Raw genomic sequence first — 27,419 nt, 5'->3', positions numbered from 1 at the left:
GTAAGAGATAACTGAAATGGGGTGGAAATAAATCTCTGTCATTAATCCTAGATATGCCCCATCACATACAAACTGACGGCATGAGGATTCATTTTGTAGAATAAAAGTGGCAAATGAGTAAGGGGAACTAAATTTCTCCCTGGCTGCCCCAGCTCCCTTTGGCTCCTTAACCCACCACTCCCACATGCCTTTCTCACATCCAAAGTAACATCTATATTAGTTTCCAGCAATGGAGAAAAGTGTTAAGAAGTCAGACTGTGGGTGGATAAAGCCACAGGCAGGAGAAGCCCTTTTGAAGTCTGTTCTGCTCCAAAAATCTGAACCCTAACCTCCTACTTTGGAACAGACCCAGGTTTAAGAACAGCTTTGCTGCCATGCAGTCTCACTTTATTCTTAGCAACACAACTGTACTTTATGAAATTGTGCCTACTAAAGATAATGGTGTGCTTGTGTGTGTGTTACATGTTGGAATTTTCAGTTGATATTCACATGTTTTGTTACTTTCTCAGTTGAAAATGTCACTAAACTCCAGCTGTCTAGAAGTCAGACAGTCCTGGCGCGTCTCCACTGTCTTCAGACAATGGACCCATGAAGTGGAGAAGTGGGAGTTCTGAAGGGGAAAAAACAAACCAACAGACTCTAGTTTCATTTCAGGAACTGCAGAACCACAGTTTAAACTACTGTGTCCAAAACATATAATGCAGAACTAAGTCCTGGGCTGTCATGAACCATACTAATGCTCATTAAATAAGATTGCTATTATAATATGAAAAAGACACAAAAGTAAAAATAAACATTGTAATATTTTCAGCTGCTCCAATTTGCAATAGCAGAGAGCCCTAATCAATCAATACATTTAGATACTAAGGGATTTCCCCTCAAGAAAGAGAACTAGTGCAGCTACCTAGTGATCTATGCTCTTTGACATGGAAAGCACTTTTGATGTATACAAACAAAAAGCTATTCTTCTTACTGTATGTAAACAGAAAAGATAAACAAACAAAAACATATTTGACAGAGGATGTTGTAGACTTAGCTTTTTTAGACTGAGGAGTTTATCACACGGCGGCAGAAACTAGATTTAAAGTGAAAACAACCCGCTTTTGTTGGTTGTTTTTCACATGATGTTTGGGGTTAAGCCAAACAGAAAGTAGACCCCCCCCCCCCCCCCCCCAAATGTGGGTTGTTTTTCAGATGACTTTTGGTGAAAGAGAAATAACACAAAAATAACCTGAATGGAAAGTTGCCAAAACCCACTCCTTTTTACTTTCGGGAACTTTGGAAAGTAAAAAGGAGTGGGTTTTGGTGACTTTCTGTTCGGGTTATTTTTGTGTTATTTCTCCTTTACACAAACACGTCTGAAGACCAACTCGCTTTTGCGGGTTTTTTCAGACTTTTAAATCCTGTTTCTGCACAGGATTTAAGCAATTTGCCTCTGTGTGATAAACTCATAAATCTACTTCATCAGATCCACAGAGTGAAGTGCTTAGGTACAGATATTTAAACCTATGAAGGAGCAGGTTATATGGGGGAAGAGCAATAGAAATGTAAAACTTGTGGGTAGAGTGATGAGGTGACAAGTTCAGTTTTAATGATGCTCGATGGAGATTCAGTAGATAACTAGATGAATAGTGGAAGGAGTTACTGGAATGCTGTATGATGTTAGCTGGGAAACAGAAAGGAGATGTGCTAAAATGGGCAAGAGAGATCCCATGAGACTGAGGTGTTAACTAGTGTTATGATGTGTGTAATGTGCCAGGAAACCATTGTCTCTGTTCAACCTACTGTCAAGGGACTGGAGTTTGTGGGTATATACTAATTTTGCTGTTTCTTTCCAATTTGAACACAAGAACTGTTCAGAAGAATTGTAATAAATAAATAATGTTAATATGCTTGTTTGTATGTAGGACGTAGGCTAGTAACTGACAGGATACAAAATTATACTAAGATGATACAATACTACCTTACACATCTGGAGAAATCCCCTGTCCTTGCATTTCATATCATTTTCCCCCCAATCACATGTCAGGAATATGAAATATATTTGCTGTGAGAGAGTGTTCTAAAGAAAGGAAAACACAAGTGTTTGGAAAGCCATATCAAACTTTTCACATTAGAATGGTTTAGGTCATTTTACTCAATATATTTGTATGGGAAACTGCAATGCAAGATATTTTTCTGCCTGAATTAGAGCTGTGCAGGCCTTGTGGGGTGGAGGGAGATCTGGAAAATGTGAATAAAAATGGTTGTCTCCTCCCCCCCCCCCCAAAAAAAAAAGCCTTTTATTCTGGAAAAATGAAATTCAATTCATTATGGAATATTTTCTTTTAGAGAGGTGAACAAAACATTTAAGGAAAAGTGTGCTTATATTTATTTCCCCCACATTATTTGTAACAATTATGTAACTAGTTGCCAGCATAGTGTAGTGGAGACCAGGGTTTGAATCCCTGCTCAGCCATGGAAACACATTGGGGGATGCTGGGCAAATCACACGCTCTCAGCCTCAAAGGAAGGCAAAGGCAGATCTTGCCAAAAACCCCACGAAAGCTTGACCTGAGGGCTGCCATAAGTCAGAAATCAGAAGACTGGCTTAGAAGGGTAGCTATGAAAGAAGTAGACAAGATCCTGAAGTATAAAAATACCTCGTTGAACACTAAAGTCAGGATTGTCCATTCTACCATATTTTTAGTTTCTATGTACGAGTGTAAAAACTGGATGGTGAAGAAAGCTGATAGGAAGAGAATCAAGTCATTTGAAATGTGGTGCTGGAGGAGAGTTCTATGGATAATGTAGACCACCAAAAAGTCCAATCAATGAGTCCTAGAACAAATCAGGCTTCAGCGCTCCCTAGAAGCCACAATGACTAAACTGAGATTGTTGTACTTTGGACATATCACGAAAAGACATGGTTCATTAGAAAAGACAATGATACTTGGTGAGGCAGTAGGAAAAGAGGGCAGTAAGAAAAGAGGAAGACCACATTCCAGATGGATAAACTCAACCAGGCCTGAGCTTGCAAGACCCGAGGAGGCTTTTGATGACAGTGTGACTTGAAGAGTTCCCATTCACCAGGTTGACATAAGCTTCAGTCATCTTAACAGCAGTCAACAACAATGACAACAAAATGGCTTTCAATATGTAAAGTGTGCTAATACTGCAAATTTCAATTTGCCCCCCAAAAATCTGCTTGCCCTTTCCCCAAAGAAAAAACACCACATCCCTGACCCCACCATGGCTTCATAATTTCTGGCATTTATTATTATTTTTTTACTTCTGTAGTCTGATTCCACCTAAACATTAGAAAAAACTTCCTGGTGGTAAGAATGTTTTGACAGTGGAATACACTGCCTCAAAGAGTGGTGGAGTCTCCTTCTTTGGAAGCTTTTAAAGAGAGGCTGGATGGCCAACTGTCTAGAGTGCTTCGACTGCGCATGGCAGGGGGCTGGACTGGATGGCCCTTGTAGTCTCTTCCAACTCCATGATTCTGTGATTCTATGGCCCGTTACAAACGGGCCGTTTTGTGCATGTGGAGCGCGCACTAGGGTTAGAAAAGGGTGGTGCTTCCGCACCCCCTAACCCTAGTGCGCGCTCCACACGCAGAAAATGGTGGCGGCCGTTCCACACGGCCGCCGCCATGAGGACGTCACGACCACGCCGCTTCTATGCGGGGCGGCGCGGAAGTGACGTCCTCGCTCCGCGCCAGGGCGCCTAGTGCGCCCTTAGTGCAGAGCAGGAAGGAGCTCCATTTTGGAGCTCCTTTCTGGTTTGGTCCGCTGGGCGCAGCCTTCACATGGCTGTGCCCAGCGAACCAAAGGAGAAAGGGGCCAAGCGGCCTCTTTCTCCTCCTTCTCCTCGCCACCGCGGGGTGTCCTTGGGACTTGAAGCCCCAGGGACACCCCTTTTCAGGCTGCAGGGAAGCGGTGTTTTGCTGCTTCCCCGCAGCCTGAAAAGCGGCGGATCGGGGCCTCAGCAGCTGCCGTTCTGGCCATTGAGACCCCGATACACCGGGGAAAGGGGCGGGTACAGCCCACCCCAAATGGGTGGTCTGTAACCCGCCTAAGTCTTCAGTGTGATAATATGGACAGGCAACTAACATTGACAAAATATTCAGTGTTCTACAGTTGGCAGAATATTTTAGTATAAATACGTATTCCCAATTCATTTCATCTCCCTGCTGCAGGTGGGATGTGGCTGGTTAAGACTGGGCAGTTGTCCAGTGAGTGTGTGAAATAGTTTTACTCAGGGTGGCATGGGAAGCATACTACCCCCTGCCCCCCGGGGCTGCTTGAACTTCAGTTGAGCTTCAGTCTTCATCCCACCTGCCCACCATTGGTGCATCTGTTTTCTTTCTACTCATCATCACATCTTTTGGCAGTTTTTCATGGGATTGGATATAGTTTAGGGAAGATGAGGCTTGCATGCTTGTCATACCCAGCTGGGGTCCCCTTATGGGACACTGTTGAGGGAAACATGGATCATACCCAGCTTGGTGGAAGGAACCTGTACCTCACCCACAGGAGGTGTGGGATCTTCACAGTGGCTTTTGTCCATGTTGCATTCTGCTTCCATTACCTAAAGTGATTCCAAGCACAAAGGCTGGAGTGGTTTCTAGTGACTATTGGTCATAAGGAAGGTCATCCAGTATCTGGGTCTGGGGTCCAAAACACACTGCAGAAATAATCCAGATTGAGATCACTTGAACTGCCCTGGCTCAGTGCTGGGGAATCCTGGGAACTGTAGTTTATTGTGGCACCAGAGCTCTCTGACGGAGAAGGCTAAATGTCTCACAAAATTACAGTTCCCAGAATTTCCTAGCACTGAGCCATGGCAGTTAAAGCAATTTCAAATTGGATCATTTCTGCAGTGTGTTTTGGACCAGGGTTGCTTTTCATAACATCTTGCAATTGATTAACTTGTCAGTGCAAAGTCTTCTTTTTCAGCTAAAGTTTCTCTTAATCCTGCCAGGAAAACCTCAACTATTTTAATCTCTAACGCTACTCAGTAAAATAACTAATAGCATCCCTTCAATTAGTTCAGCCAGCAACAGTAATACGACTGCATTTCTTTCTTACATCATAAAGAGTAACTGCACTTCCCAGAGAGGAGAAAATGATTTCCAGAAAGAAATTTACTGACACACACCAAAGTCAAGGGATTTAATTCAAATTAAAAACATATTAGAAATATATTAAAATTATATGATACATCACAGAGGTATGGCTAACTTGCTTACTCAGATGCATTTAAAAAATAATTTCCATATGCTTTGTTCCTCCTTACTGAAATTGAATTGAAGCAACTATCTATCCAAACTACTTGCCCATGCTATTAACAGGCATATTTTGATGGCTATAGACAGCATGATGTTGAAATTGATTATGAGTACCCAGTTCCTTATCTGTGCAGAGGTTGCTCAGTCAGTACTTTAACCAAAAGATGCCTTCAGACAGAGAACTCTACTCTATAAAGTATGAAGCATAATGGCTGTATAATCTGCACTGTTACAAGATAGTCTTCAGGTCTTTCTTTTGTTTTATGTCTCTGTGACAATGGATAGGTTGAGTGTGTTACCTATGTAACCCATTTTAGGTAGCTATTAGGTTGAAGTTACTGTCAGATTTAAGGAAATCTCTGAATGAGCTCAGTATCTTATATTTGTGTGAGTAAAAGGTAGACTGGGCTCTTTGCAAGAAAAATGGCAAATATAGTAAGAGTAGCGAAATACTGATTTAATGTTTTAAATTGTGGGTTTATCTATACTTATGCCAATCCATGACCATAATAAATATTTAATTGTGAATGTCCACTAGGTTTCATGAAACTTTCTGCCAGGAGAGTGTTCAGAAGATTGCATCCTTAATCTGGTGTATATAGAAACATGTACACTTGTCCCTCCTTTTTCGTGGACTTAGAGTCCGCGGTCTCACTCTTCACAGGAGGGACAAACAGGGAGATATGAAATGGTGGTGCATGCCAGTGCATTGCCCTGAATGTGTGACTCGGGGTTGTGCACCCTTATTTTCAATGGGACTTGAATATTTGCAAGTTGCCATTTTCATGAGGGGGGGGAGGATGTTCGGAATAGATCACCACAAATTGGGAGGGGCTACTGTACTCCAATTATCCAACAAGAGGAGAAATAATTTCTATACCATCTATACAGATGTTCAGTGGGATCTACCTAACTTCTCTAGGAATGAACTCAAAGGGACTTACTTATGAAATGATATGTAAAAGATTACACTGCAAATCTGCAGGCTACAGGTCCACCTGCACAGCAGAAATAATGCAGTTGGACACTACTTTAAGTGCTGTAGCTCCATCCTATGGCATTATGAGATTTGTAGTTTTACAAGGTCTTCAGCCCTCTCTGCCAAAGAGTGCTGGTGTTTCACAAACCACAAATCCCAGAATTCGGTAGGATGGAGCCATGTCTGTTAAAGTGCTGTCAAACTGCATTACAGTGTAGGTGCACCCTACAACTACAGTATTCCAATTACTACTTGAACGATCTCATTTTTGCGCTATAGAAAGTACATTGTCACACAGCCTGCTTATCTGTGCTCCTTCATAAAGTTGTCAGGACCTCTTGATAACAGGTTTGGAAAATGCACCCCACAGACAATAATGAATAATTATACTGAAACTTATGACAGGGGGTGATAGCCTGTGCATTTTAAAAGTCAGTTAAGGAGGACTGTCACAAAGAAACCACAAGGACATTCTAGGAACATTAGCCAAAAGACACAGGTGTAATTCAATAGAGTTTAAAAATAGAGGACAGTAGTATAATAGGGCACAGGAAGACAAGAAAGGTAGTTGTTATAATAAAGTGCAACTTTTCCAGTTCATTATAATAATGACATTTTAGCATAATAGTAGTCTTTCATACTCCACACTGGGCCTATCTCTGTTCTAACTTGTTGGCAAGAGGAACCAGAATGTAGAGAGCCTTCGCAAAAAGTCTAGTGATCTAAAAATATTAAGAAAGAAGGAAGGAAGGAAATAAAGAAAGAATTATATCCGCCTCAATGAAAATTTGATACTCTATACTTCAGTAAGAAAATGGTAATTGTTTGTAGCACTCATTTTCATTAATTACAGTTAGTCCTCTGTATACTTGGATTCTGCATCCATGGGTTCCATCATATACGGCTTCAAAATATTCATTCACACACATGGACATACACTCACATGTTTCCAAAAAGCAAACCCTGATCTTGCCATTTTATATAAAGGACACTATTATACTACACCATTGTATATAATGGAACTTGAGCATTCATGGATCTTGGTATCCATGGGAGATCTTGGAACTAAATGACAGTGGATATGGGGGTTGACATCCTGTCAAATCACATTAAGACTTCTTTATTTTTTAAAATGATAATCTAAATATAAAGTTAGTTGTATGTAAGTTTTATTGAAAGCCACGAGTTATGTTACTTGTGGTTTTGACTTATGTTCACTTTAGCATGACTAACTTTCTTTGGATTTTGCTTAGTATTTTAGACCACTAAAATCAATTCAAAATGTCCTAGAGATGCTACTACAATCTTCAAGCATATATTATTATGTGCTATTGGTGCACCACATGTCCCTGAGCACATAACTGAATCCTAAACATACTGGGTGAAGTTTGTAAAGTGTGCCTAACTTCATTGTGAATGGGCCACAGCTTTTGCCAGGATCAACATATCTGCTTTGGAAGAGAACTGCACAAAGCCAGACTTTGGGACTTCTATTGCCAAAGAGACAAACTTCACATAAGCTTCTTTTTTCAAAAGTTAAAATAATCTGCCATACAATCATGTGCCCTGTTTCCCCAAACACTGTCATCTTCTTCCCTCCTCCTCCTCCTCCTCCTCCTTTTCTTTGTCCCATCCTAATTCCCCCTCCCTTTGATAATTCTGGAGATTATCACATGGGATAAAGGACGGATCCCTCCTGTCCTTATGGCATGATTGCGAGAAGTTTATCAGATAATGTCTGTCCTTATCCCGTCCTTTAGCTATCCTTATTGTGCAACTGTGATGCCACACTTATCCCATCCTTTTCCCATCACTGTAGCGGCCTGGCCCTGTCACTGAGTATTAATGGAAACTCCCATTAATACAATGATGGGACCACTGATGGGAAAAGGACAGGATAAGTGCAGATATGATAAGAACTGGGTCAGGATGGTAACGATCTCTCCTTACCCTGTATGATAATTTCTTCTCTCTTGAAACTCAATAGCTCTCTACAGTGGTATGCAGGATGATATGAAAGGTTGCAACCAGAAGAGGAGAGCAAGACTGTATGCCCTGTACACATACAGAAGCACATGAATGGATTCTCATAGAATCATAGAATTGTAGGGTTGGAAGAGACCACAAGGGCCATCCAGTCCAACCCCCTGCCATGCAGGAAATCACAATCAAAGCATCCCCTAAGACAGATGGCCATCCAGCCTCTGCTTGAAGACCTCCAAGGAAGGAGACTCCACTACACTCCGAGGGAGTTTGTTCCACTGTCGAACAGCCCTTACTGTCAGGAAGTTCCTCCTAATGTTGAGGTGGAATGATTCTGATCATTATGTGAAAATGAATCACCATAGGATTTATGAAATGCTTTCAGGTCTGCAGTTTAGTCTTTTCGTATAGGATTTATAGTATTTTATATGAATAAATTCATATTGTTCCAGTGGCATTTACTTTCAGGCTGAACATGCTTATGAGCAGCTTGGCAACTAAGAGCCAATACAGCTGGCCCTGAAGGGGCAGCTTCCCGGCGGCTTGGGGACATATTGTTTAGATGACTCATTCCCTCAAGCTGGCAGGAAGTCGCTGTGAAGCCACCTGCCCATCCACCCATGCACCAGCTTTGAGGTGCTCTGACGGTGCGGCATTCATCTGCTACACACCGCAAGAGCAGAGAAAAGCTGCAGTGGCAAAAAGGGCAACCTTTTGCTGGCTCAAAAAGAGGCAACATTTTCTGCCTCCTTTTGAGTTGGCAAATAGTGGATTGGGGCTGCAGCGTGTGGTTGCTGTGGCCCCAATCCCTCATTCAAAGGGGCGGCTTTAAGCCGCCCCTTCAGGGCCATCTGTACCGGCCCTTAGAATTCTTTTTATGGAGCTGATATTTCTTCTGTTCCCAATATCAGTTAAAAACATTTAAGAAACAATCCTAAAGCTCCTGCTTTAACAATAGATGAACAAATATACTTTCTGCCAAATAGCTGTATTAAGTCTGTTGCAGTAAAGACCACAAAAGGACTTGTAGCATCTTAAATACTATTGTATTGTGACATAAACTTAGGTCATAATAAATACATTATTGTTTAATGAGCTATTTTGATTTATTTTTGTTAAAAATTAACAACTTTCAAGACAAAATGTAATATATAAGTTTCTATTTACAATAAAAGTGACATCAAGGACATTTATCCATTTGTGCTATTTAATCCCATACGAAATCGGACTTAAACTTTATTTGTACTCTAAACAATATAAAGGTGCCACAGCATAATAAAGTTAAAATTAAAAAGTGTATTTTGCCCCCAAGACTGAACAAACTCCCCAAACCATCATGTGCATATTGATTCAGAAGAAAGTACCACTGTTTTTAATGGACCTTATTCCTAAAATATTGCATAGGTTTGCAACCTAAGGGAAACAAACCAATGAAGTATTATTGTCAAGAATGCTTTGTGTTACACCATCTGTTGATGCTGACTTTAGGTGCTTCCATGTGGAGGGCTACTAGCAGCAAATGACACAAAGTCATTGTACAGTTATTATGTCTTCCCTTCCTTTTTCTTTGTTTGTGAAAAGAAAACAGTCAGAAATGGTGGAAAAGTGGAAGCATGTAGCAAATGAAGGTCTGTTTTCTATGTGTCCCTCATAAAATTATATGAACCAGGCAGGACTATTTCACAGTAAAAGCACCAAGCAGCCACAGAAACAAATCCAAGAATTTCAGTGGAACTTAATCCTTCATAAATATGTGTAAGGTTGCAGTCTTACACACTTGGGAATTCACATGTGAATGTTGTTAGTGTACATTTAAAAAAAAGTAAAAAAAAGTTATATTATAACAAATAAATTTATGCACTTGTCTATGTTGAATTTACATATAAATTAAATGTTCAGTAAATAAAATAAAAAGAACTGTAAGGATAAATTATGAAAAAGTTATTGGACGATATGTCTTACCTGCTCCTGTTTAAATCAGAAACGTCCCTACATTTATATAAACATTAAAACTTAAGTGATAATTAGAGAAAATATATCAAAATCAGTGGAATGTGATGCTGAAGTTAGTTGTGACAACAGTTCTGTGGTTTTCAGTGGGTCTCCTGGAAGCATACTAAGACCCTTACTGCATTTATACTGTGTTAGCCAGCCATTTGTGGTAGGGATAATGAATTGTACTGCATCTTGCCACTTGTCTGCAATAATCTTGCTATTAGCATGCTCCACACACAGATTTCTCTTCCATGGTATCCACATCATAACCTCCCCATCCCTCCCCTATCTTCACAATTGGTTTTTGTGTGTGTGTGTGTGTTTGTCTGCCATGTTGTCACAGCAGAAAGACATTGTGTCTGGCATTAGGTAACACCTTTTCTCATGAGAGGTTGACCAGGAAAAGGAGGTGGCCATGCTGTTTCCACCATTTTCTTCCTCATCTTGTGTAGATGAAACTGCCTACTTTTGATCTGAACTCATGTCATGGGATGCTTTTTGGCATTTCAGCCATTTCCTCGCTACCCAGGCATCATAGTGTCTTCACATTATGGTGTAAATCCCATAGGGTGCTGCAGCTGAGAGTGATCTTCTTAAACCAAGCACTGGAAGCAGTCTGTGGATTCCCTGTACAAATTTCCCAGAAAATTCTGAGATAGGAACTAGCTGGCCACAGCCCCAACCTGCCCACATCCCACCCAATAAAGGAGTTCTCCTGGAAGGAAGAGGGGAAAGCTTCTGGTTGATTGCATGAAAAGTGTCATTAACCGATTATTTACAGTGTGTAAAAATGCACATTTGTGAAGGTGCTATGACAGGACAATACCAGAACACCAACACCGTCATGCAGTGTGGAATGATCACTGGTTGTGTTGCTACATCACTATGTCGCCATAGTGCTATGGTGCAATAAGGTTCCACTGACATATTTTACAAATAGTAAAAGATTAATATTTTAAAACTCTCTGAACATAATCCAGGCAAAGTTAAGCATTCTTAAACCTACTTAGTTTCAATAGGTCAAAGCTTCCCACTAAAGTTAATGGGGCATGAAAATACTTATTTTTTTACTGAATCATATCCATTATTTGGAAGCATTTTATATTGTATAGACTAAATTAAAAATCCTGATTGCTGCTAATTAGGAATAATGCAATATTGATACACAAAAGAAATAGACAGTGAGATTGAATGATTCTACCGTTTGGAGCCAAATGAAAGCCTTACCTTTGCCCTACAACAGGAACAGACAAGGAATTTTTAAGTGGAATACTCATCCCCTTGGAAATAATCTTTTGGAAGCCATATGGAAGTGGTAGACAGGGCTGTAGCCAGCAGTGGGGGAAGAGAACTAAAAATAGATGAGCCCACCACTTTTCCCCCTGTGTTTCCACCACCCTCATTGTATATCTTTCTCTGTCACCTCTTCTGTATTCCTCCTCACTTGACAGGTTGGGAAACCATCGTTCGGAATGTAACTTGGTGTTTAAAAGTGCAAGCCAGACATGTATTTAGTTGTGAATTGTGTGGGTGGGTTTATAGTGCTTATGAGTACTTTGTCCATTTATGATACAAGTGTCCATTTAGGGGTATTCAGCATTCTGGCCCCATGCTTTGGACTCAATGGATTTCACCAAGATAAAGCTTTTGTTCAGAACTCACTCCTGGTTCCCTGATCCTTAATATCCTCTGTCAACAACTTGGCAGGCTTCCCACAAAGCTTCTGAAACTCACTGGTGCAAGACTGAGCAACATGTTCAGCAATTATGGTCATCAAACACACATAATGAGCCTGAGGAATATCTGTAATAGGCATATTTCAGCTGCTGGTGGTGGACATACTGTATACAATACATGATACACATATTTAGCAGCTACCTCTTCAAAATGGAAAATTCTTGGATTAAAGTGTTAATGTTCAAAATTTTTGGAAATTCTGAAGAAAACATATTGGAAATAAATGTTTACTTTGTCACCAGAGAACTAAAACGTCATTTTGTTAAACCAGGGGTAGGCAACCTTTTTGAGCCGAGGGCCGGGTTGCTGTCCCTCAGACAACTGGGGGGGCCGAAGCCAAAAAATAAATAATTTAATAATTTAATAATTTAAATAAATAAATAAACTGGGACAAATGTAGGACAAAATTTTCAAATGGTGGACACTTTTTTTTAAAAAGTGGAGGACATGTGAAAAAATTTGCTGATTTAAAATAATAATAATATAAATGCATGTTTCGGAGGCTTCTATAGACAATTGCCCCTGTGCGCGAGAGGCCAAAGGCCCTGGCAGCAATTGGCAGCAGGACCGGGCTGGGGCCGGTCCCAAGGCCTCGCCGGGCCGCATCCGGCCCACGGGCCGCAGGTTGCCTATCCATGTGTTAAACAGAATGTAGGATTTCTGATATCCTAACAATGTCCCCTATGTGCTGGGGCCATAAAAGTGCCTTTGTGAAAGGAGCTGGTAAATTAGTTTGAAGATGAATTAATAAAATAACATGCTGATACTACCCATAAACACGCAATAGTAGAATGATAGTAGCCTGCCATGGCTAGGTAACAGAGAGCTTCAGCATGCCATCATATTCATTCGCATTAAAGTAACTTTTCAACCTCTGCCTGAAAGTTGCATATGTCTGGGTGGTCATATATTTCCTCTCATGCACTTGTCCATATGCTCCTGCTCATGGAATGGTGCACACAAGGGATTTGGATATAGCTGCTATATTGCATTGTCTTCCTGCCTGCAGCACGTTCACAGATATTAGAACTTAGGGGTTATACAAACCGCCCCTTTTTTGCCAGATTGGGGCTGTGGCAACCTCATGCCATGGCCCCAAACTGGCCTCTGGACGGTGCAAAAAGGAGCCGCAAAAGGCAGCTCATGTTTGTGTCCTTGAAAGGGTGTCACAACAGTGTGTCTGTACGCAGCACTGGGAGTGTGTCATGATGCCGCATGCTGTCTGGAGTGGTGTGCAACATCATGGTGCCCTGGGGTGGAGTGAGGGCATGCATTGTCAGGATGCTGCGCTCTGACTCTGCCCACAGGCTGGCCTTTCGGGCTGATCTGTACAGGCTCTTAGTCTGTGTCTCGCCCACCCCATCCCATCCCAGCCTTTTATTTGTTTAGAAAGTTACCCTGATTTTTACACATACTGAGATTCAATGCATTTTTCAAGGTAATATCTGCATTGGCTAGATAATTTCACACAAAATTTTAAGGGAACTTTCTTCTTCCATCACAGATTAATGATATCTACATATATAGCACATTTGAAGCTCAAATTGTCTGTACACATACTGTTATTTGAATGTGGGGTTTATGGTTGTTTAAATATCAGAGCAGATAGTAGATCTAATGCTAGATTTAAAATGGGCTCTATTCCACTTTTTTGTCCTGGATTAAAAATGTTCACAGAAGGTTGAAAGCAACTTGAAAGAACTTGCCAGTATTCAAACTCTCATTCATAGATACACTTATGCACACAGTAGTCGTTCCTTAAACTACTTTGTCCTCATTATCAAAAGCCGGAAATCTATTTCAGGCATGCATGTTCACTACTTATCTATGTAACATGAAAGCAATTCTTAAATGCAACTGCCAGTCTCCAAACTCTCTTACATGCACTGTATTTTAGGAGATTATTGCACCCATTCTTGAAAAGATGCAAGACAAGCCCGGAGGAGCCTGGGCTGCATACAGGCTTCATACTGCCCAGCGATGGGTGAATGCGATCAGAGCCACCATAAGAAAGTCACACTCTGGGTCTATCCCAGCAGCAAAGCTAATGCGATAATCTCCAAAAATGGGTGTTATTACATTTACATGTTCCCAGGCTGTATGCAGCCCATATCCTTGGCAGCCCATCTGCAACCCGAACATTTGCAGCAGCCAGGATTTTCCTGTTCCTGAAAAAGGTCTGGGTTGCATACAGCCTGGGAATGGATAAGTGCGATAACCCCCGTTTTTTACTTTTAAATCCAGCATCTATCCTGGCAGGATTTCTGAGTGTAATAATCTCCATAGTTCTTGTATTCTTTATGGTAGGCAGCTCAATGTATGCAATTTTTAGTTAATAATAACCCTGTAGACAGGTCAGTATGGCATAGTGGTTTGAGCACTGGACTATGACTCTGGAGACCAGGGTTTGAATCCCTGCTTGACCATGGCCTTGAAGAAGTCATACCCCTCAGCCTCTGAGGAGATCAAAAGCAAACTCCCTCTGAACAAAACTTGTCAAGAAAACCCGGTGATACAGTCATCTTAGGGCTGCCCTAAGTCAGAAATGACTCAAAGGCAAAGAACAACAAGCAACAACAAGCCCCTAGACAATGCAAACCACCCTTCAGCTGGGGCCTTTACTACGGAGAGGGATCCCATTCCTTGCCTGCAGTTCTCCTGATTTTCCATGCAGATGCTTTTACACTTTAGTATTCCATCCAGATCCATATTTATCTCAGCAGCACAGCTCTGGAACAACTTGGGGAAAACACTTAAAAGGAACATTTTGAGGGCAAGCAGTTGCCTGTGGATGGATTAGGCACCCTGTTACATTTGGCGGTAGATGCTGAGATACTGTTGTTAAATGTAGCTGCAATGTAATATGTGGTTTGGCCAAACTTGATGTGATGCGAGACATCTGAGATCAGATTTCCCAACATGATTGGTTCTGGCAAAAAGCAGCAATGAAAGGTCTGCTCTGGAATGGGGCCCCTATATGTATGTGTGTTGGGTTGGTGGTAATTTTTTCTCCCGGCACCATTTCCCCAATGGAAATTGTCCCACAGTACTATTAGTCACAGCAAAAAAAGAGTGTCTGTACTGTACATCTCTTTTCTTTTCTCTTTTCTTCTAGCAGCCTCTGTGTGTGCATAGGCATGGTTTTCAACCTAGAAAGGAGCAATAGGAGAGTTAAATAGCCCCTCACACTGTCCTATGATATGGCACTAATCATTCCCCTCCTTTGCATTTGCTTTTTGCAAAAAGAAAGAAAGAAAGAAAGAAAGAAAGAAAGAAAGAAGCAAGCTAATGGGAAGATTATGAATTTCCTGCATCACCTCTTGGTGAGCCCTGATTTCCCCATAAATGTACTGCAATTGAGATAATTTGAAAGTTCTGAGTTGTCACAGCTGTGATGGACCATTCAAACATTCACACTGTTCTGATGTTGCTTTTGTCAGGAAATGAACATGTGTGAGAGGAACAGCCCCCAGTTACTCAGCAATTAAATATTCTTCACAACTGTCTGTATCAGGTTCAATGTGGGCTTAGCAGGATGTTTTTTCCCCTCACCTCACCATTTCCCCCTCACTTTTAAATTTTTTTACTTTCTCACTACAAGGTTTTACTACCATCTTGGCTGCATCTGCATTGCAGAAATAATGCTGTTTTGACATCATTTTAACTGCTGTGGGTCAATGCTATGGAATCTTGGGATCTGTAGTTCATTGTGGCACTAGAGCTCTCTGACAGAGAAGGCCAAATATCTCACAAAACTACAAATCCCAGAATTCCATAGCATGGAGCCATGGCAGTGAAAGTGGTGTCAAACTGCTTTATTTCTGCAGTGCAAATGCAGCTGTCGCCAGGGTATGCAGGTGACCATAGGTCCTTGAAAACTATGCCAACTGAGAGTAAACTCTGCCAAGTTTCTCCTAATACAATTCTGGAAGTTGACTATGCCTTCCAAGGTCCAAATAGTCTAAATACAAAGAGGCTCCTCACCTGAAGGGTGGCTGTTAGGTAATAAATTGGCCATAGCAAGTATGTGTGAAATCATTGCAGTCTGCACTGGCTGATGGACTGATTGAATCCAGGAAACGACAGACCTCCATGATATTACACATCTTAAGTTGTAATTTGTAAGAACCTTTGTTGACCAATTGTGCAAAAAGTGTCTTTCTGCTGACAAATTATCTCCATCCCAGACATACTACCCAGAACTACTTCTTGGAAGAATCACTATCCACATTATGCAAGACCATGCAAAACTCTATTGTAGTTTCCTATTACAACAATACTGAGGCAGTGATGCATGTCTGTGAGCTCTTTGGTGAATTCCTGGAATTCTTGGAAGTGATAATACTTCACACACACACTTCTAATTAAGGCAAATAAGTGTATCACCTAGAGCTCAGCCTGTCACCTTTTCTCAAGTCTGGTATTCAGTACAAAACAAAACTCTACAGATTTTTCTGCTTTCTATAAATATATTTGACAAAGTCATACAATGCACCTCACGGTTTGGGAGTCAAAGACCTAGCCTTGTTAGTCTGGAAAATCAGCACACAGAGGGATCTTGCAGCACCTTTGAGACTCACTGAAAGAAAGATGTTGGTAGCATGAGCTTTTGTAAACTGGAGCCTACTTCCTCACATGCCTCTGGAGTGATTTTGAACCAAAGTCTCCTGGGTTAGGGTCCATCTCACTTAACTATATCACCACACCTGCTCTCTGAAGCACTCACTTGACACCTTAATTTCCAAAGCAGTTACTCTGGATTTCTTGAAGCCTCATTTGATCCAGCACAACCAACTCACCCAAGGAGGAGGACAAGGCACCACAAAGTGTGGGAAGTTCAAGGAAAACAGAGGACACGGCCAAATAAAAGCTATAAAAACACTCATACAAATGTAAATCCATGCTTTCTTAATCATGCTCAAAGTGGAATTTATTTTGGAATTCCTCCTGGACAGAAGGTTGAAACATGTCTCTGAGGAAGTAGGCACAAGTCTATGAACAGTTCATGCTACCAACTTCTTTCTTCCAGGGGAGGACCATGCCCTGGAAAACTTTGGTCCTCCAGATGTTTTGGACTTCAGCTCCCAGAATTCCTGATTGCTGACCAAGCTGGTTGGGGCTTCTGGAAGTTGCACTCCGAAACACCTGAAGAATGGAAGTTTGGGAAACAGTCTCAAATTCTGGAAAACCAGTATGCAAAGAGATCTTATGATCTGAACCCAGGTCTTTAAGGCCAGGGTCCATCTCACTTAACCATGATAATCACACAAGCTTTCTGAAGCACTCATTTACCACAGTTACTCTGGAATCTCTGAAAGCTGGGTCCCCACCAGCCCTCCTTTGTCCTGGTTGTTTGTTTGGAAGTAGTAATAATAATAATAAATTAACATAGAAACAACATCAGTTAAAACACATTAGTTAAAACACACATCAGTTTAAAAGGACGAATAAGATGTGCACTTATTAAAACAATCCATATCTAAAACTCATTTAAAAATCACAGTTTAAACATCATTGGGATAAGACTTGCTGAAGAGACTAGCCTTCAATGCTGTTTTAAATTTGGACAGAGTCTGCAGCTGTTCAGTCTCTTCTGGCAGGTCATTCCACAGTCTAGGGGTGGCTGAAGAAAATGTTCTCTGGCTGATAGTTGCCAACCTAGTCCTGGCTGGCTGGAATAAATGTCTGCCAGAGAACCTGAGTGTACAAGGAGCTCCAAGATCCCTTTTGCATATTCAGAAGGTGGAAATGTAGGACCATGCCCTGGAAAAGGAGGATGTATGGTCAGTGGTGTCACTAGGGTTGGTGTCACCCGGTGTGGGAACTCATGGTGTCATACCCCCCCCTTGACCTCCTCCCATGCCACACCATACAGAATCCTTAGCCATGTTTTTTGTAATCATGTTAATCATTAAGTGTAATTCTTGCATATCATAGCAACCTTAAAATCATACCTTTAAATTACAATATCATACACATGGCCTCAGTGCATTTTTACATAGTTTCATGTGGTTGAAGTGAAAATTTGGTAAATTTTGGTGAAGATGATTTAAAAAGAATAAACATTTTAATTTTTTACAATTATTATTATTATTATTATTATTATTATTATTATTATTATTTTTAAAAAACAGCCATCCTGGGGCCTCTGCTTTCTTCTCCCTCTGAGCCTCACCCCACTCACTCCTTCTCTTCAGCATTTTCATGGGACACTGGCAAACACCATAATGCACTGCTGCCAAAATGCAGGTGTTGAAGGAGCAGTGGTGTCCTCATCCCACCTTAAAGTGTCACCTCCATGCCCTGAACCTTCTTATTCACACCCCTGAGATGCTCCAGAATCCCTTTGGCATACCCAGCAGGTGGAAATAAATGGAGGAGAAAACAAGCTTGTTCCCTCCTCAATATGACATCCCTGTGTAAATATTTGAAGGGATGTCATATTGAGGAGGGAGCAAGCTTGTTTTCTGCTGCTCCAGAGACTAGGACCCCATGGAGCAATGGATGCAAGCTGCAGGAAAAGAGATTCCATCTCAACATTAGGAGGAACTTCCTGAGAGTAAGGGCTGTTCAACAGTGGAACACACTTCTTCCTCGGAGTGTAGTGGAGTCTCCTTCTTTGGAGGTCTTTAAGCAGAGGCTGAATGGCCATCTGTCTGGGATGCTTTGATTGAGATTTCCTGCATGGCAGAATGGAGTTGGACTGGATGGCCCTTGGGGTCTCTTCCAACTCTATTATGATTCTATGAGGACAGTGCCTTGTAAAAGGAGGAGTACTGATGCTCCAAGATCCCTTTGGGCATAGTCAGCAGATGGAAATGGAGGACCATTCCCTGGCAAAGGAGGGCTGTTGCTCCAAGATCCCTTGGCGGAAATGTCAGAGAGTGCCGTGGGAAAGGAGGGCCTGTTGGTGGCCCAGGATCCCTTGGGCATGGCCAGCAGGTGGAGATGGAGGGCCATGCCAGGGAAAGAGGACGACTGGTGCCCCAAGATCCCTTGGCGTTCCCCGGGGGAGGAGGCGTACTCACCGCCGCTTGCTGGAAGGCGCCCTTGGTGTAGGTGCCCCCTCCGCGGTAGCCGATGCCCGGGATCTCCCTGCCCAGGAGGGCGCACTTGTGCTGCGGCTGGCGAGGCTGGTGGGCGCCGGGGGAGATGTAGTCCACGCGGGGCAGGACGTGGCTCTTGGAGGCGAAGGTGACGATGGCGACGCGGGTGGCCTCGGGGACGACGGGGAAGTCGGAGAGCAGCTTCTTGACGAAGCGGAGCTCGCTGAGGAAGTTCTTCTGCCCGACGCTGGAGGACTCGTCCACCAGGAAGACCAGCTCCAGCCGCCCGCTCCGCTCCCGCAGGCGCCGCACCTGCGCCTTGAAGGCCCGCCCCAGGCGCCCCACCCGGAGCCCCGAGGCCTCCTCCGGGGAAGAAGGCAGCCCCACCCAGCCCCGGCAGGGCACCAGCCCCAGGAGGAGAAGGAGCAGCAAGGAGCAGGGAGGCATCCTCTGGGAAAGAGAGCCCCTCACTCTCCCCCAATCCCCTCAGCGCCCCAACACCTGGCCCACTTTCCCCCAACACAGACACAGCCACACACCTTTCCCACACGGTTACACACACAGGGACTGTGACACACTTTGTCCCCCAGAAGACACACACTTTGTTAGACACGGAGATTGTGTTACTCACTTTGTGCACCTCTCCCACACGGACAAAGACACACACACACACCCCTTGTATACCTTTCCCACACACAGTTACACACCTTGTCCACCTTTCCTACACAAACACCCAAAGACTGTTACTTAGTCCACCTCCCCCCCCACACTTTTACACACCTTGTCCTCCTTTCCCACACAGATACACACAGTTACACACCTTGTTCACCTTTCCCCCCCACACAGACTGTCACACACCTTCCCCACAGATACACACAGACACACACCTTCCCGCCTTTTTAAAGCAATTTTGGCAGGCAGGTGGAAAGAGCTCTCCCTTCCTTCCTTCCTTCCTTCCTTCCTTCCTTCCTTCCTTCCTTCCTTCCTTCCCTCACACTCCCCTGACTCTCGCCTCAGTTTCTCCCTCAGAAAGGAGAACAAGTCCTCCCTTCTTTGCCTCCTCCTTCCTTCCTTTCCTGCAAGGAGAAAGAGAAAAGAAGGAGAAGGGGGGGGTTCTAATCCAGAGAGGACTCTCTCTTTCTCCTCCTCCTTCTCTCCTCCTCCTCTGCACCGAAGTTGGGGCTGACTTTGCTTCCTTGTCACCAGAGTCTTTGCTCCCCCCCTTCATGCACACACTCCCACTCACACACTCCCACACTCTCTGGGGGTCTGCCAGGCTGTCAACATTCCCAACGCAACGCACACATCGGCACACCGAGGCTGAGGCGCTGATGGATCCCATATGTCTGGCAGGCAGCACCGGACGAAAGCAGGGAGGGAGAGGAGGGGAAGGAGAGGGGAGCTTTCGAAAAGGCCAAAGAGGGACCTAGAGGACCAGGAGAAGCGCCCAAATTGGAAACACTTTGGACAGCTCTAACGCCATCCACTTGGGTCTTTCTCTTCAATACCTCAGAGACTTTAAGGCCGCATTCCCACTTATAAATAAACCGCTTTGCCATCCAAATCGATGGATCGGTTCGGCAGCGGAGCGTGGTTCACCCAACATTTGCCCCAATCGCATTTCCTTGCTGCAAAATAAAATAACCCACTTGCAGTTCAGATCGACGAATGAATCGGTTCGAAATGGACCCGCTCCAGACGGCCAAAGGGTACATTGAAATCAATTCTGATCCACATCTGGTTTACACTTGCACAGAATTGATTTATCAGAAAAGACACGGGGAAAAATCAGCATCAAAACGAAGGGGGTTAAATGGGTCGAGCGCATGGCCCCCTTCTCTGAATTGCTTCAGTGTGAACCATGGCCATTGAAAGCAGTTCAAACCGATTTGCAATCCAGTTTAGAAGACAGTGGGGATGAGGCCTTAGCCATGTTCCTTGGTCTTATTTTTGTGAGGGAAGGCACTTTGGGAGCCAACCTTGGTGGAAGGGTTGGAGTTGTTAGCCCCTCTGGAAACCAGGCTTCCATTCCTGCAAACCCATTGGGGTGACTTTGGGCAAGTCCAGGGGGACCAGAGGTCCTCACCGCAAAGGAGGACATGGCTTCATGAAATGAATGACATTCAAGAAGAAATGAAGGGCCCGGCCAAATAAAAACTACCACAGAGAGATGTAAATGTAGGCTTCTTAGCCATGCTCAAAATGGAGGACATTTGGGCCTTCCTCTTGGACAGAAGGTTGAAATGGAGGACGTGTCCTGGAAAAGGAGAATGTCTGGTCACCCTGGGGCAAGTCCTTCTCAGCCTTGGAGGATGGCCTTGGCAAGCCCCCTCTGAACTAATCTTGCCAAGAAAGCCCCAGGATAGGTTCACCTTAGGGTTGCCAGGAGCAAGTTACAGTCTCTCAGCCTCAGAGGATGGAAATGGCAACCCCCCTCTGAAGGAACTTGCCATGAAAACTCCATTATAGTAGGCAGACAGCAGCAGTTTTTGGCCTAAACACTCAAAAGGCACTAGACCCTATCTGGTCTTGGAAACTAAGTTGGGTCAGCCCTGGTTAGTACTTCGATAGGAGACTGCCAACCAGTGGCAGGGGCTGTAGGCTATATTTCACAGAAAGGGGCTGACAAAACCACCTCTGATTATTCCTCGCTTAAGAAAAGCCTATGAAATGCATGGGGTTGCCATGAGTTGACAGTAAAGACACATTCTTTCTCTCACACACATTTCTACCTTCCTAGGAGGTCAGGGCTCTTATCAGCTCAGTCCAAGGGTTAACCAAAAGGGAGTCTTAAACTATTCTCAGAATTCTGCAGAAGACAAGAGGAGGGGGTGTTTCTCTTTGCAAAAATGCTTTCCCTACAAGTGAAAGAGTCCACCCGTTCATCTCATCTTTCTTTCTTTCTTTCTTTCTTTCTTTCTTTCTTCTTTTCCTTCATTGCTATTAAGTTACCTCTTAAGGCTGGAACATGTGCAATACCAACACCGAATGAGTCTTGAGGACTGCAAACAGTGAAGAAGAGAATGTGCAGTGCAGAATGCCATCCTTTCAATCCGTTGACCACCAGCAACCTATGCTTGCAAATTTGTGGTTAAACTTCCAAGCCAGGATTGTTGTTGCTGTTGTGTGCTTTCAAATAATTTCTGACTTTACAGCAGGCCTAAGGTGAACCTATCATGGAGCTTTCTTGTCAAGATTGGTTCAGAGGGGGGTTGCTATTGCCTTCCTTTGAGACAAAAGAGTATGAGTTGCCCAAGGTCACCCAATGGGTTTTCATGGCTGAGCGGGAAATCGAACCCTAATCTCCAGAGTCTTAGTCCAATGCTCAAACCACTATGCCATGCAGGCTCTGAACCAGGATTACTACATAGCTATTTCCAGAGCAGTGTGGTGGTTTGAGCATTAGACTATGGATTTTATCACACAGGAGGCAAAACACCCAAATCCCGTGGATAAATGGGGTTTAAATCCCTGGAATATCCCACAAAAGCGGGATTGTTTTCAGTTGACATTGGGCTAATTGAACATTAGTGTGACATTAACCTGTGCAGAAAGTGGGCAAAATCACACCACTTTTTACTTTTGGGATTTTCCTGAAAGTAAAAAGCAGCACATTTTTGTGACTTTCTGAAAACAATCCTGGTTTTGTGGGACAATCCCGGGATTTAAATCCCATTTAACCATGGGATTTGGGTGTTTCCCTTCAATGTGATAAGGTCCTCTGACTCTGGAGATTAGGGTTCGACTCCCCATTCAGCCATGAAAACCCACTGGGTTACCTTGAGCAAGTCACACTCTCTCAGCAATAGAGGAAGGCAAAGGAGGGCTACAAGAGAGGAAATACATTTCCACTCTGCTACTACAGAGATTTGATAGTCCCTATTATCTCACTTATACACTCTTTGCCCACATTCATTAGTGGTAGCTATTTCAGTTGGCAGTGATACCCGTGGTGACTGCTACTTTCTCTGGATTGCTGGAGATAACACATTTCTGTGCAACCATCAGTTGCCAAATACATACATGCATACATGGAGCCAGTGTGATGTAGCAGTTTGAATTTTAGACTAAGACTCTGGGAAATCAGGGTCTGAATTCTGGTTCAGCCATGGAAATTCACTGAGTGACCTTGGGCAAGCCTTAGTGAAAGGAAATGGCAAACCTCCTCTGAATAAATATTGTTAAGGAAAACCTAGGAATAGGGATGCCATAAGTTGGAGTCAACCTGAAGGCACAGAACAGCAGCAACAAGTCCCAAACCTGTTGGTGGATTGTTTAACGTTTAACTATAAGGTAGTGCTTCCCTAAAGGGAAGAAAGCTGGCTTGATCTGTTCCCCTGGTTGCAGCCGCTGCCTGTAGACCCACATTGTTAGCAGACTGGTGAGAATGACTAGATTATTAATAAACTAAGACAACTATTAATGTATTTAAACAATTTAGACAATTCTTGTAGATATGTTTTTCTTTTATTTCAGCTGGCTATATAAACATCTCTGTAGCTGATGTTGTTTTGTGCCTTCAAGTTGCTTCAGACTTATTGTGACCCTAAGGCAAACCAATCATAGGGTTTTCTGGGGCTGAGAGCCTATGACTAGTTCACTATCACCCAGTGAATTTCCATGGCTGAGCAAGGAATTAAACCCTGGTCTCCAGAGTCGTAGTCCAACGTTCAAACCACTACACCTTGCTGGTTCTCATCTATTTAGATGTGGACCTATTCTTTTCTTTTCTAAACACTGACCATTCTAGAATCTGAAAGGACAACAACTTTTGAAGTTCCAATACTTCAAAAGGAATGTGTGATGAAAATGTAACACATGTGATGTACATGAAACAGGCAGCAATGAAATATGCATACATCTATATTCAAACTATGCATATATCTATCATGCCTTTGGACCACTTCTGAGGATTAATGCATCAAGAAAATTGCCATGGCAGGATACACAAAATTAGCATGTTAAATCTGAACTCAATCGTTGTTGGAGTAGGCCCATGGAGGTCAATGGGCAAGAAAGTGTGGGCTGAAGTCCCACTGATTTCACCAAGTCTAAGTATGACCAATTCTAGATTCAAAATAATGTTTCCTATTAAGGCATAGCATGACTGGATACAGATCATAACTTTTTAGACTCACAACATAAGAACCTTGCTGGATGAGACCACAAGACTGTCTGGTCCAGCATTTTGCTCTCACTTGGCCGACCAGTTGCCTACAGAAAGTTCACAAGCAGCATATGTGCACAATTGGATCCACCAGTTTATGTTCATCTGCAACTGATACAAAGAAGAATGTTGTCTTTAGTATTTTCTGTAGAGAGTTCCAACTTGATTGGACCATTTGTTAACCAGATGAAACATATGCCCTACAACATTATTAATCAGTTTCACTTATTATAACCCCATGTTCTGCAGTCGCTTACTGTCAGAACATGACAAGCCAATGCTGAGAACCACTAACTGTGAAAATGCAGCAGTTTATTTTAATCTCAGCAACCTCCTCACATGTGTGAAGCTGAAAATCTAGGAGACAATTATACATTAATCCTTCTCACACAGAGATTAATGAAAATTCATATTTTAGAGGGTGACAGAATTCCCATCCTGCTGATCCTACAGTCATTATATATTCAGCTGTTCCCTATTCAACCCGATGGGACTCTCTGTGTCAAAAGGTTGATGGCTCAGTAGGCCATAAGACAAAATACAATTTATATGTATATGTATGATTAGTTAGGCTAAAGGCAATTTATCCTGTAAAATAGATTGAATTGTAAAACAGTGTACATGATTCTGAAGGATTAAGGAATGAAGAATTTTGTAAAGGCTGACAAATTCCACGGGTGGGGAAACAAAGAAAACACCAGAAATAGTTAAAAGAGATGAGGGGAGCAGTGTTCTTGTTCAGGAAGTGATCAGGCTGTGTAGAAAAGAATTAAGAAACACAGCAATTGATGACAGCCCATTTTGATTGTGGCTGAAAATGTGCCAACCAATTTAGTGTTATTCGAATGTTACTTACCTAGTCTGAATCAACATATAAAGAAGAGGGCTACCAAATTCTGCTGTCCTTTTTTTTTTATCTCAGTTTTCTCACATGGATACTGACAATTCCAAACAGAATTTCCTATTTGCATGGCGAGCCTTCGAGCAAGAACTCTGATTTTCCAATGACTTGCTCTGATTCCAGTGGTTTCCTATTATTTTTTCCTCTCTTCAGACCTATCACTTTCAATGTGAGGAAAATAACAATGAAGGGCTTGAGGTTATTTATTTTACTTTATTTATTTATTTCACTTATTTATTTCATTTATATGCCACCTTTCTCCTCGAGTGGCGCCCAAGGTGGCTCACAAAAGATATCAGTTAAAACTTGACCATACAATTTTAAGAACAAAATAATCGCATTTAGAACAGTATAAAATTATTTTAAAAGCACACAAAAGTTAAAAAAATAAATAAAAATAAAGCACGCATTCCAATAAGAAGCCTCCACATAAGAGATTACATATTAAAAGCCTCTGAAGAAACATGCCCAGAAAACCCCATGATAGGTTCACCTTAGGTTGACCATAATTGTGAAATGATTTGAAAGTACACAACAACAACAACAACAACAACAACAAATAGCATCTGAACAGAGCTGCTACTGGCTTTGAAACTCCCAGGGAGACTAGGTTGGTCTCCTCTAGCTGTTATCTTTCAGTCAGCAGCTGCACAAAGCTTTTTATACCTACAGGCCTTTGGCAATTGACTAGCTGGTGTGGAAGGGACTTCAAATGAGTAAACTTGTGCTATCTTTGCTGCTGTGCTTTTAATTTAATTGTACTTTAATGCTGCATCTTTTGTGGTTTTATCTGTAATCTTTTGAGGTTAAAGATGTTGCAAGACACCTTGAACTCCAGGTTTGGGAGAATCATGGGATTTAAATCAAATCATAAAAAATACAAAATATTTGAAACAGAATGCTTCAATTATCTCTGTGTGACAAGCCTGAAGCTCCACTGACAGAACTTGCTTCCATCACATAGAAAGTCAGGAATGAGAGTTTGATTAAAACAACAAAGGATATACTGAATATACTTGACTATAAGTCGACCTCATGTATAAGTCGAGGGCAGATTTTGGAGCCAAAATGATGGGTTTTGATACGACCCATGGATAAGTCGAGGGTAAAACATAGGGACATGTAACAAAGGATCTAAAGGATAAAGCAAAGGAAAGCAGTGTCAAAGAACTTCAGAAATTCCAGCAGGAATAAGTGTTTTTTCCTAAAGGCTGATGCTTCCAGGACAGATTATGCTCTTGTCTTTCCCCAGGGAATGATTCCTTTTATATATACACTATATAAGAGTTAAACTACATAACTTACATTGACCTGTGGATAAGTCGACTCAGGTTTTTCTGGTCCATTTTGGACTGGAATTTCTAGACTTATACATGAGTATAAGTATATGGTGGTTGGGAATATTTGCTAAACCTGCCCCTCCCTTGAGGCTTACCTCCCTGTCACCAATGGCTGTTCGCTCCCATAACACTGGAGCAGCATATTTGCTCTAGTTTCAACTTTGAAAGAACTATCCAAGGTGCTGAACCTATTTTGGAGCTAGCATTCAGCACTTGGGATAGTCCATTTTAAAGTTTGAGCAATATCTACCAGCACTCCCTATATTCTGTGCCATGATATCATTACTTCTGTACCCAGCTACTGATTCCAGAATTGAGCCCAGCCAAAAGAAAAGTGCAAATGGAACAACAGTGATAGTGAGATAAGCCTCAAGAGGATTCTGTACTCCCCACCTATGTGTCTCTTTTCCCTTTTAAGTGGAATTTCCATCCTGATAAGCCAGGACTAAATTTAAACACAGTTACTGTCATTACAGGTAACTCCAATTTCAAGCATGTTGCCCAATATGTCAATAGCTTTTTCTCCATGTCTTTCTCAAGAACATTAGATTTAATTGTACATATTTAATTGCTTAGTTCTTTAATAACAGGTCCTTACAATGTATTGTCTGGCTTTTTTACATTCTAGAAAAGAGACAAATTAAAGGCTAGAGAGGAGAATATAAAATATAAAAAATGGCTGCAACTCACTGGACAATAGATGTACAATTTTTAAAAAAATATTGACTTTTCTACTGCTCACAAGTCACAAATCACACCGTTCCAGAATGCATATTAAATTCCAGATTTCCTTACATCAGTTGGGTGTAATAAATCATTATGGTGATTATTGTGAAATAACCTTCAAGGCTGTATTTCAAAGTTCATTTATTTAGAAGCAAGTTGCATTCAGTGAGAGGATTGGAGTTTGTAAGAAAAGTATTACACTCAGACATATTTACTGGCTGACATGTGATGACAGTAGATTTCTTAAACATGGTCCTCTTTATGTTACTGTAG

At 42.2% G+C, this 27,419-nt stretch overlaps 1 protein-coding gene across 1 annotated transcript in view; it reads right to left on the bottom strand.

Annotated features, from left to right (window-relative positions):
- Window positions 1–19,482, bottom strand: part of SVEP1 (sushi, von Willebrand factor type A, EGF and pentraxin domain containing 1) — a 142,462-nt gene extending 122,980 nt beyond the window's left edge. The window contains exon 1 of the mRNA XM_089488273.1: window positions 18,995–19,482. Within this exon, the coding sequence (XP_089344399.1) occupies window positions 18,995–19,459 (465 nt within the window). The 5' untranslated portion in view covers window positions 19,460–19,482. The remainder of the gene's footprint in view (window positions 1–18,994) is intronic.
- Window positions 19,483–27,419: the final 7,937 nt, after the last annotated feature.

Source organism: Sceloporus occidentalis, unplaced genomic scaffold (assembly GCF_023333645.1).
Source record: "Sceloporus occidentalis isolate IW3139 unplaced genomic scaffold, rSceOcc1.0.p SCAF_1, whole genome shotgun sequence".
Lineage (NCBI taxonomy): Eukaryota > Metazoa > Chordata > Lepidosauria > Squamata > Phrynosomatidae > Sceloporus > Sceloporus occidentalis.
The sequence above is the reverse complement of the archived record's forward strand: the minus strand, read 5'-3'. Positions and strand labels throughout refer to the sequence as shown.